This window comes from Tasmannia lanceolata, unplaced genomic scaffold (assembly GCF_043159265.1).
Source record: "Tasmannia lanceolata isolate RefF3 unplaced genomic scaffold, GAP_Taslan_0.1 ptg000023l, whole genome shotgun sequence".
NCBI classification, from domain to species: Eukaryota; Viridiplantae; Streptophyta; class Magnoliopsida; order Canellales; family Winteraceae; genus Tasmannia; species Tasmannia lanceolata.
The window spans coordinates 9,153,395-9,165,336 of record NW_027518700.1 but is presented as its reverse complement, the minus strand read 5'-3'; the positions used below and the strand labels follow the sequence as shown (position 1 = coordinate 9,165,336).

The following is an 11,942-nucleotide window of genomic DNA, read 5'->3' as shown; positions in this document are numbered from 1 at the left end:
ACCGGTTTTGTAATAGAGGAAAGTGACTCGTGTAGCTAACTTAGCTACACACTCGTGTAGCTAACTTAGCTACACCACCGGCTTAAAATACAATGGGCCCACATTGTTTTGGTGATCCAAACCATTCATTTGATAGGCCCTCACATTGATAGGGTGTGCCCAAAAAATCAGCTTGGTAGGATCATCCCAATCCTTCAAACTGTTGAGGCAAAAATGGACAGATTTGTGAAGGTTTTTACACGTTCATTTTTACCTCCACAAATTGTAAGGTTGGGATGATCCTACCTAGCTGATTTTTTGGGCACACCCTATCAATGTGGGCCCTAGTTAGGGGTGTAAACGGATCGAATTCGGAGCGGATATGGCTATATCCGAATTCGATTACAGTATACACTATCGGAATTCGGATTCTGATTCGACGAATATTTAATATCTATTACCGAATTCGTATCCGTCGGATATTGTTCGAATTCGGATATTATCCGTATCCGTTTATCCGGTAAATTTGAACATTTTATTGCAGCACTTTATCTTTTTTCTCCTACTTACTCGAATGAATTTTCCAAACCCTAAAACTAGACCTCTACATTCTCTTCACAAAATTAACTCTCAAACCCTAATATATATGAGATCCTCTTCTTCCTTTTAAAACAAAGGCAGAGAGAGAGAGAGAGAGAGGGAGGCGATGAGGATGGATGATAGTGTTGGTAGTGGTCTTTGGGTTTTTCTTTTTTTTTTGTATATGATGGAATGGGTTTGGGCTATTTTTGTTTTTATTTTTATTTTTCTAAAAAGAATATTCACTTTTCTTATAGAAACAAAAGATAGTGTGTCATTACTAAAAATAAATATTAATGATATTAATAATAATAAATAAAAAGGATTTACCTCTCGGATTCGGATGTTAAACGGATCGGATATACCATTTACCAGATTCGCATCCGCTAAGAGCCGGATATCTCATAAACGGATTCGGATAATATCCGCTTGAAACGGATTCGGATAATATTCGCTTTAAACGGATTCGGATGCGGACGGTAATCGAATTTCCGAATATCCATTTACACCCCTAGCCCTAGTGTATTTTAAGGCCGGCGGTGTAGCTAAGTTAGCTACACGAGTGTGTAGCTACACTTTTCTCTTTGTAATAAGGTATTTTTATAAGTAAATTGTGATGTAGGAGTACTTAAAATAAGGAGGGTGGAAGTAGTTGGAGGGTAGTGGGGACCATTGCCACATGGCAAAGGAGGGAATCACATGGTGAATAGAGGTAGTTGGGTACCATTTCCACATGGCAATAGAGGGAACCACATGGACCCATTCACTCTCCCTATAAATAGAAGTGAGTGGCTCATTTTCATATCAAATGCATTTTGATGTTGTAAAATTTTGGGAGAGAACGTTTTGCAGAGGAAAAGTCTTCCCTAGGACCTTGAAGACTTGTAGTCTTTGTAAGAGAAATTATTTAAGGAGATGGAGTTCTTTGGATTGAGTTCTCAGGAGGAGAGGAAGTTGCTTTGTTCTGGTACGCTACTAACATACTACTTGTTCTGGCCAAATCCTTCTGAAACTGAGCTTGACATTCTATCATTTCCTGTCGACTCTAGCCGAATCATTCTGAAACTGAGCTTGACAGTCTCCACTTAGCCTCTCACTCCCTACGTCGGAGTTCTGATTGGCGTTGCTACCAATATACTCTATGGGCATGTAGGTGTAGAAATGGTCACGAACTTCCTCCCATCGAGGAAGTGCCAGACGGGCCAATCACACATTGCTCGCTCGAGAAATCCACCCATGCATGCCTAAGCGCACAAGCATCCTCATAAACACCATAGTAATAGCCAACGTCGAGATACGGAACGTAAGGTGGATCCATGGTGATACTACGCCAAGTAATGTGTCCGTGCTTAATACCAGGACGGAGAGGAAGATACGATGAATCCTACAACAAGCTGATCAATCACATGGCCTAGATGCACTACACGCCCAAGCAATCCGACGTGAGAACCTCAGACTCAGTTCTCCTGTATCTTCAAAACAGTCCTCGTGACAAAACTTGAGCTGCTGCCGCGACAAAACTCTACTACATGCTGTTCACGAAACCAAGAACGAGAGGAATTTCCTCAACCATGCTTCCACCTCTGGTGCTATGTTTAATAAGGAAATAAGGGAATGCCCATTGCTTACTATGTTCAGCCTACTATGGTTTGTCCCTTTGAGTATCAAATACCTCTAAAGCCAACAGAAGCGTTTCTTGCCACAGAAGTGTCTCAGGCTCCTCTTGATTGTAAAAGGGTAATCAACTCACGCCCAACACTTCTTCAGAAGAGACTTCTTCACCTCATTCCGAAAAATAGAAAATTATCAAGTACCTAAAGAGCTCAAGACTCGAGAGGAGATCATATGCTAGAATTGGCTCACAACAGTTCTGTACTTGAACTCCAGTGATTGGCTCAGCTGTAAGCTAAAGATATTCTGATGTCTCTGGACAGCGGTAAACTCCCAAGAGAATTGGAGTTCCTCTGCTTGTTAATTAAAGAGCTAAAATTAAGATCAGCTCGGAGCCTAACCCAACACAATGTTCTGCCACTAGTGCTGCACAATATGGAATCCACACAAGAATTGTATTCCAGTGGTAGAATTTATACTTGTGTGTGTAGGGGACTGTAGTGCAATCCAGACGTGCTGGTGCTCCAGAATTTCCTTAATCCAATATTTGGAACCAGTATATGGTTGCAAATTGAAGACCAGCGAAAAACTACTATGATAGAGAATTCCCTTACTCTTGCAACTTCAACATTTGCAAGGAAAGAGAAGCATCTTACTTACACCAAAAGGATCCTCCATACTTTCTTTGCCGAACTTCCCTTCCCAATCTGATTCCCAGAGCGCTTCCAAAGCTGAATCTCGATTAGCAAGGAGATCCGAGGCAATTCTGAGAAATGGAGGAAAAGGCTTTCATTTCGTGACGAAATCAAAGAAGACTGGGCTGAATACTTGCCACCAAGGCCATTGATGTGCAGATCGAGCAAGAGAAGGAATGGAGAGCGGCAGGGCATGGGGCGATACTCTTTTTTCCTAGGATCAAGCAAAGGTAAGGGAGTCTTCTACCAAAGCACTCAAGAGTAGAGGCCGACTTTCCTTGGAAAATCTCTCTCTCTCTCTCTCTCTCTCTCTCTCTCTCTCTCTCTCTCAGATTTTGACCGATCCAACAACCCTCACAACTCAGTAATTCGAGAAAATGTTGACAAAAACAGAGTAGTTCACTATGCTCTGTTTTGGACGCAGATTCACAAAGAAGTCTCTTTCAAGTATAAGCAATGAGGACAAGTCAACGGAATATTATTCCAACCGGAGCAGGTAGTAAGGAATTTCCAACAGTTTTATTGTAAACCATGCGATCCTTGCATTTAAGACTTGAAATCCAATCTTTGGAGGGAGTTTAAGAAAGAGATCGCTAATATTGCAAATTACCCGTTGAAAGTATGGCTCATAAAGTTCAGCGAGGTATGGAAATCTTAAGTAGTTGAGGTAAGTTACAGGATCCGCTGCTCTCAGTTTCAACATAAGATGAACAGAGAGTTCCGAACAAAAGGGTTGGTGATTTATCTATGAGATCATGATGGGTTGGAAGAGGAACCACCAGAAAAGAGTTGCAAAATATAGCAGAAATAGCACTCGGCTAATGATCTGATCCAAAAAAATTCTGAATCTTACTCAGGGAATGAAAGGCATATAAAAAAAATTAACGCTATGAGTTGGATACAGTAATAACAGCGGATGCAAGGATAAATTGCAAGTAAAGAAGAACACGGATTATGGCAAAGAAAACTTAATGAATTTCAGAATGGATCAGAGATGAATACATGAGTACTTATATTCACAGCAGAGATAGCAATGGAGTAGGAAGACCTTGCATGGAAGATTCTTCAATTACACTCTACAATCTGGACAGTTACAACATAACATAATAGATCCAGTGTACACGGATTCTCAGGATCTGCAAAAGATCAAAGCCAGCTCTGATACCAATTTGATGTAAACTGGATCTGAGATTTCTATTTTCAATCTTATATCATGAGCAAGAAACAGTTTTGAAAGATTTTGGGCAGGAATTCGGTGGAATTTTGTGATGGAATTAAAGAATACAAGAGAAAGATGGAAGAAAATGGAAATGGAATGATAGAAAGAAAAGATCTCTGAAAGATTTTGTCCCCGAACCACCTCCACCATCATTATTACAAGTACCCTTACATCACACTCTAATTGCAAGAATACACCACTACAAGACCACTCAAACACACCAAAACTAAAACTCTACCCCTACAACAAGGAAAGAAGACTAATAGTAAACTACTCGTAGTTCCCAAGGGATTTGACTGAAGACCCGGTCCACATCAATTACACATTACATCAATTACCCATGATGCCTTACCAAAGCCCAAATACATCACTAATTCAAAATATGGAGTTAAATTTTTTTAGAAAGTATGAAGTTATTATTTTTAGTAAATAAAGACTTACTATTTTTAGCAGGTGTGAACTTTGTATTAGTAATAAATGTGAACAGAACAAACAAGAAGAAGAGAATTTCTGTAATATTGTATTCTCTATTCATGAGCTACATGTATTTATAGATATTACAAAGGTATAATCCCTTGACTGAGGGAATACAAAAAGGAAATGATCTATACATAGTATGTATAAAACAAAGCAACAAGCTATTCATAAATGTGTAGGCTGTAGTTGACATTGCTGAACAAGGCAAGAAGCCATACATAGAATGTATGGCTGTAATTGCCGTTAACAATAAACACTCAGCTTGACAAAAAACCTCAACCCACATTTAAAAGATCAAAAGAAAAAAGTCCTATAGGAATGCTAACGTTTTGAAGAAAGCTCAAGGAACTCCCAAACACAAGATATACTCCCCTTTTCCCCTTTCTCTTCTCGCCCTACACCTTCCTTCCTCTTATTTTTTTTCAATTGAATATTTCCCTTCCTCTATTACTCCTCCCCTATTTCTCCCTTCTATCGTCCTACATTCATTTCCCTATCTTTTTCCATTTTCAACTTTCTGGGTTGGGTCTATGAATCACTCCCTTTTTTCACCCTTTCAGTTGTATTTATAAATCGTTCCCATTTATCCTTTATCTTTCTCCTCCTTCATCCTCTTTCTCAATTTTCTTGATCGTGGTCCGCTTTTCTTTTCAAGATTTTGATCTTTTCTAGATCATCGTCTTCCTTTCTTTTCCTAATCTCGATCTCTCTGTTCTAGATCTTTCTTGATCGTATCTTTCTTTCTTTCATCAATTCTTGTTTTGGCTGAGATCAGACATTCTTTCCCTCACTCTAGTTTTCTATATTTCTCTCCAACGAATGATCAAGGCATGACGCCCGATGGGCACTCCCGGTACTTATTTTATGCTCCTCAATTCTCAAAAATCAACCAGCATTATTTGAGTTTTACTGTAAAACAATGAGCAGCACCCACAACGGCTCAGTGAGGCCCGCTTTTGATTAAACTGAATGGAGCATTTGATAGGCCTTGCTTTGTATCTGCTATGGCAGAAAATTCATGTTATTCATACAATTCTAACACCCAATAATGTGTGTATTGTTTTGTCATTGAATGTAACCTGTAATTAACAATAAAATATACACATAATTGGATATTAGAATTGAGTGAGTGGTGTAATTGTTTGGGCCATAGGAGATCAAAAGAAAGGTTTATCAAGTGAATGTTCATATGCCTACTAAAGAATAGTCAGTGCACTTAATTATATTACAATTAACAATATGATGTAAACAGAAATGAAAACGGTGATCATTCAAAGAGATTTTCTCATGGCTAATTCATACTGAACCCAATCACAAGATGATGAAGGCAAAATGCCCATTTGATCAAGTCAGGAGTTAGTAGTAGAACAGAGAAGGGGTAGCAAATAGCTATGGAACACTACTGTTTTTTTTTTTTGAAAGGTAACAATTTCAATTCATAAGTATAAAATTTACATATTAACACACAGGACAAGCTGTCCCTGTGTTGTCCCTGTGAATGTACAAAAACAATCATAATAGATCTTAAGAAATCCCCGAATCCTCGATGAAGAATATTTCCACACTTGGTCGTCTTACACCGTCCTTTGCCAAAGTCTCCGCCATCGAATTCGCTGTACGTCTCCTATGCCTTAACAAGGGACCAATTTCTCGGATGAGATCTCTAATCTCTTCAATAGATTTTGCCAGCAGCCACGGCCCGGCACTTTTACTCCCAGCCCAAGCGAATACATTTGTGGAGTCCCCTTCAGCTATTAACAGGCCCATGTTGTGGGACGTGTACCACCTCAAACCAAACAACAAGGCATTTGCCTCAGCCTCATTTGCGTCACAGAGACCAGCCGGCCCTGAGTACGTCATGATGACCGTGCCATTTGCGTCACGCAGTACTCCCCCAAAACCCCCAGGCCCTGGATTTCCCAGAGAGCTTCCATCAAAATTTAATTTGTAATAACCGTCAGGAGGGGCTATGCACCGTGGACATATGTTTTTTGTTGCTTTTCTTTCCGAGAAGATAATTTGACCTTTCCGTAGAGATTGATCCACCGAATATGGAAGTTCCCCCTTACTACTTGCCCAACGAAAGATCGCAATCTTAATAGTGAGAGAGACATACGAGGCTGCCCTCGATTTTCCTTTGAAAATTCTATTGTTTCTTTCAAGCCATAAGAACCAGATAAGCGCGTACGGAATTGAGCACCACATCATCTCGCCTATACAGCCTTTAAATGCACCACCCCAATTCATCAAGGTTTCTGAAATGCTATTTGATATAACCCAGGCCATACCACAAAGTCTCATCATGTCCATCCAAATACCATATGAGAAGGGGCACAGAAGTAAGGTTTCCAAGGTGACAGCACAAATAAAAAAGGAGCAATCGCAACCTTAGCGTAGGAAACAGAACAATATTGGCAGTGATTGGCTCCTGCTAACAATGTAAAGGCCAAATTGGTAAGAGGCTGCATGAACTTGTGAGACAGAACAGCATAGGTGGCGCAAAAATATTAACTAAAAAGGGTAAAGGGCTAATAGCCCAAAAATATGAACTAAAAAGGATACAGGGCTAATAGACCATGGTGAAGGAAAAAAGTACAAAATAAGTTCTCTGAGTTGACCAAAGTATCTGTAACAGGCTATGTTATTTGAGAGGAGTTGGCCGCCAAAAAAGCATGAGCAGGAAAGAAAAGAAAAACTCGATGAGGGTTTTCAATGCAGTTTTAAGGAAGACAGAGGTTACATATAAGACACACAATAGTTTAGAAACCTGGTGTGGAAGTCTATACCATTAGCGGCAATTATACATACAAATAAAAATGCTAATAAAGAGATAGAAAACTAGCCCAAATGGGATTAGATACACCCACAAAGAGAAACAATGCAACAGTTAGTGACGTAAACAAAACTAAGTGGCTAAATAACTTAACCGAAAGCAAAATCGAGAGTTGTTTTATGTCCTGAACTTACAGATTCTCATTAAATATTGGAATTTTGAAGCTTCGTAAATTGCAGTTGATTATTGAGAGGGCATATCCTTAATTAATAAATCATCATCATTCAAAAAAAAGAAAAAAGAAGTGAACCCCTATGGTAACCCGAAATTAATTAAGTTGGTTACCCAACCTCTTTTCCAGCATATGGAGCTGAAATCCTCACAAATCTTATGCACTTTGTGCACAGGTGCCAGACAAATTCCAAGTGTCATACAATTTTGTGACAAGGAATGGGACAGTTGGAAACTTCAGAAAAATATTTTTGCAAAGTCGTGCATATTTGACTATTAAAATGCAGCGATCATAATATAGAACCCAGTATCAGATTATGATAAATTAATATCATAGAAACTGTTGCATTTGATGGGACGGGAAATTTAATGAAATAAATTATACCATACAACAAGTGCTGTTAATAATGCATAATTATAGACAACCAACAACGGAAGACAAATATGATATGCATGAGAAATGTCAGGTTATTGATAGAGTTGCATGGCATCGGTGGTCTGTGGCACCACCCACATGACCTATTTCATGCATGAGCTTTACCCGTAGGTGAGAACCTCTTCCAGCATGGCTGCATCTTCTGATTTGTGGGGGGAGGCACGCTCTTGTGGATCTCCCTCTGAAAGGAACCACAGTTCACAGGGTCCAACCACCATGGTGATCCAGTTATGAGTGGATTGGACCCATTCCTTTTGTGCATGAGGAGGATCTGTGATAGGTGCGCTGCAGTTGACATTGCATAAATCTATCTCAGATCATTGCCCGATCTTTCTAGAGCCTATGATGGGGTCTTGGACCCTTCTCCTTTCTGGTTCAAGCTAGAGTGCCAAAAGGAACCAGACTTGGTTGATAAAGTGAAGGAATGGTGGCACAACTTGTTGATGCTGCATTCAAAAGCTGCAATTTGTTGAGGCGATATGAAAAGTGCGGACAGTGTGTACTTTAGGTCTGGCCGGTTCAATGTTTTGTCAAGGATAGCTGCCCTAGATATAAAAGAGTAACTATTGCTAAGCAAATGTGAGAGAATAGAGAAGGCGTAATGGAGGCAATTTGAAGATGACTTTAACGAGATTATTCTTCAGGAGGTAAAGTGGAGGCCACGAAATGCCTCAAGGATGGGGATAAGAATATGGAGAATTTTCATACCATTGCCAATGCTAGGCAGAGATTAAAGTGCATTCGGAGTTTGATGAAGGGTGGGACCCAATGTCATTGCCCTATCACCATTTCAGATGAGATTGTTAGATTTTATGAGACCCTTTACACAAGCAAGGGTGGGATGCTACCTTCACTTTGATTCTTCTGAGGATGCCATAAGAGGCGATTGAGAGACCTTTTTTCTTTTGGAGGTCCAAAAAGCAGTTTTCACTATGAAAGGGGATCCAGCCCCTAAGACATGGCTTTTGCACGGTGTTCTTCCAGCAGTTCTAGGAAGTGGAAAAAGATGGTGTTCACATACCTCTATGATGGTCTGACCCTTAATCAAAGTGCATGTGTGTGCGTGTGTGTGAGGGGGAGGGGAGGATCCTTCATCACTCTCATATTTAAGAGAGATGGTGTCAATCATCCAACGGGCTTTCAAGTAGTGTTTCAAAACGCGGATACGGCACGGAACGCGGCTGGAGAAAACCCTAGTCGACTAGGCAAAACACAGCTGACTACTGGGCCGAAGAACATCTCCCATTTCTTCCATACCTCTAAATCCCAACAGCACAACCCTCACCTTTTCTCTCACCGTCCCCTTCCATCACCTGGTCTTTACCACTCCCATAACCAACCCATCTCTCCAAAAAATGAACACCCCACCACTCCCATCTCCCTTTCTTATGTACCATTACAAAACAACCCAATATACTTCCCTGAGATCTCAACAGGATCCAAAGCAAACCAAACTATAACTGACCGCCATTCCGCAACAGCCCTCTTCTCTTATCCCAAACACCCTTCCATACCCCTTTACCCATTCTCATCACCATTCCATTCACCTTACCACCAATCCCTTCATTCGAAGTTTTTGTTCGGACTGTACTGTTTGAATTTCCTCTCAAATCAAGAGAAAAAGGAAAGTAAAGAAATGGGAATTGATATTCCTTGTACATCTATATTGCGTGCATCCAAACAGACCCTTAAGTAAATACCCAAATATAACAATCAGAAAAAACAACAAGCAATGAAACCAAAGTGAACTATGATAAAGAACAACATGGAAACATTTCAGTTCAAAAAAAATCTCTAACATGCCATATGCACTACGAAATCTAACCTTACATAAGCACACTTGAAAGCTAAATTACTGATAAAATCAAAGGGAAACAATACTGCATCCGAAAGGGCATCTTGTAAATCAAGTCTAAGATCAAAATCCCACACCAACAATTGTAATTATCTTAAAATCCGAGCTTCGTCCTTCGCCAATGCCTGCGCTTGGCATTGTACCTACAGAAAAAAAAATAGAAAAAGCAACAATTTACAAGCCCTAGCTTATCAAAATCTCCACTAAAATTGAAAAGTAGAACCGGAAAAAAAAAAAAAAAATTCTCACCGGATGGTATTGTCAGTACGCATACGGATCCAACGAGGAATGGGCCTGTTCTGCCTCATCTTTTTCGCAAGCTTCTTCTTGATAATGAAGGTCTTATGTGAAGGCTTTAATCAGATGAACAAAATGAATAAAACATAGAAAGTTAAACCTCTAAACCAGGAAAGAGATCTTAAAGAAACAGAGAGCTGAAAAATCAAAGGGAAAGGGGAAGAACGAGGGATCGATCTTACCATTTTGGGTTACTGGAGAGACAGAAAAACCCTAAGCAGAGGCTGAAAGACGTAGAGTGCGAAGCAATGAAAAGAAACTATGTTTACAGTTTACTAATTCGAAGCTTTATGTGAAGAGAAATATTCACCCCCTTTTCTTCCCTGGGCCAGCCCACTAGTGTATTTATAATTTATGACTTTTATTATGGGTGTCAATGAATCCGAACGTTAATGAACGACGCTTCGAATTAGTGAATTGTGGCAGACTTAACGCTTTTTGAAGTGTAATCACGTGATAGGGGGCGCATCATCCTACAGGGGGTGAAAAAATAATCGCGTTCATTTTAACATCGAAAGTTCATCTGCCGAAAGGAAAAAGGAAAACAACCCATTTTCCATCCATTCTACAAAATTCGGGTATTATTAACTAGTCAGTTGTTTGGATTTAGTATAATTGAATGAATTTCTACTTTTTTGCCGATTTTTTCTTCTATCTTTATTATGTACTAGCAAAAAACCCCGTGCGATGCACGAGCCGACAAAGAATTGTATAGACCATATCATAGGTTGATCTAAATCGTCCATGTGATGGAACACAACATAAATAGGTTGTGCCCCAAAAATCATTTCCATAGGCCGATCCTAGCCCTCCAATCTATAGAGGTTTCCATAATTCCTCTTCAATCGGATGGTTAAGATCACCCTATAGATTTTTTATTAAAAAAACATAAAGGATGAGGGTAAGATTGAAATTATGTGGCTTTAATGGGTGCCTTTGTTAAAAAGCATAAAGGAGGGGGTGAGATTGAAAATATGTGGGTTGAATGGATGCATTTGTTAAAAAAAGTCAAAAAAAAGTGATGATTCTCATAGAATTTTAAAAAAATTCAAAAAATTCTCTTCTTTTCTCCTATACTATATAGTATATAGATTACTTTAGGGCCTGTTTGGATACCTCTCATTTTGTATTTGGATTTGGAATTGAGTTTTAAATACAAAATGAATAGATCCGGCAGCTCATGTAGAGGGAGACAGAGAGGGAAGGAGGTACTTCTTAGTGGAGGGGAGGGGTTGAGGAGCTAAGAGGGTAAAAGAAACTGCCACATCTGTGGATTTCCAATTTCTTATTTCCACAACAAATTTCGAAATGATTTTTCTTAGTGTCAGCTGCTGAATTAGAAATCCAAGAATTTGATCCGATCCAAATTACAATGCAAAAAGGGCTGCAAATGTGAGAAATCCAAATCAAAATCTTCTCGGGAATCCAAACAGGCCCCTATTTTAATCGCAGTTGAATGAATATGTGCATTCAGTTTATGGGTTTCCCTTAATTACTTCAGTTTTATTGCATATGAATGAATTTCTTGAATTGGGCCTTCGTTTTTATTGCCTCTGAATGAATCTCTGCATTATTTTCTTTTCATTGGCTCCATATTCTTATGCTCTAATACTACAAACCCTCCGTTTTCTTTTCTTTTCCTTTCTGCAAAGTTGGTTTCTTCTTTTTTTTTAAGTCTTTCTGCAAAGATTCATTAATAGCACAGGTTCCTTTCTGCAAAAATTGAAAAATTAAAAGAAATGGAATGGAGGAATCCTTCCATTCCGCGAAAAAAAGGCAATAAAGAACCA

General features: G+C 39.3%; 1 protein-coding gene across 5 annotated transcripts; it reads right to left on the bottom strand.

Annotated features, from left to right (window-relative positions):
• Positions 1–5,920: 5,920 nt before the first annotated feature.
• LOC143856472 (large ribosomal subunit protein eL39-like) lies at positions 5,921–10,450 on the bottom strand. 5 transcript variants are annotated; one of them, XR_013238217.1, is made up of 4 exons: positions 10,335–10,450; positions 10,105–10,208; positions 9,826–9,998; positions 5,921–6,988 (listed from the first exon to the last, which is right to left on the bottom strand). XR_013238217.1 is itself a non-coding variant. In XM_077366701.1 (4 exons), exons 1-3 carry the CDS (start codon positions 10,335–10,337, stop codon positions 9,950–9,952), a joined length of 156 nt encoding a protein of 51 aa, XP_077222816.1. In that variant the 5' UTR covers positions 10,338–10,450; the 3' UTR covers positions 5,921–6,991; positions 9,933–9,949. The 5 variants fall into 5 exon arrangements, 3 of the variants coding, with proteins under 3 accessions (XP_077222816.1, XP_077222815.1, XP_077222814.1); XR_013238218.1 differs by having other exon boundaries at positions 9,882–9,998; XM_077366701.1 differs by having other exon boundaries at positions 5,921–6,991; positions 9,933–9,998.
• Positions 10,451–11,942: the final 1,492 nt, after the last annotated feature.

What these genes read in the sequence shown, in the direction of transcription:
- LOC143856472 (XM_077366699.1), bottom strand. An exon ending in CGTACTGACAATACCATCCG is followed by an intron (nt 9,999 to 10,104) that starts GTGAGAATTTTT and finishes TTTTTTCTGTAG; the next exon opens with GTACAATGCCAAGCGCAGGC.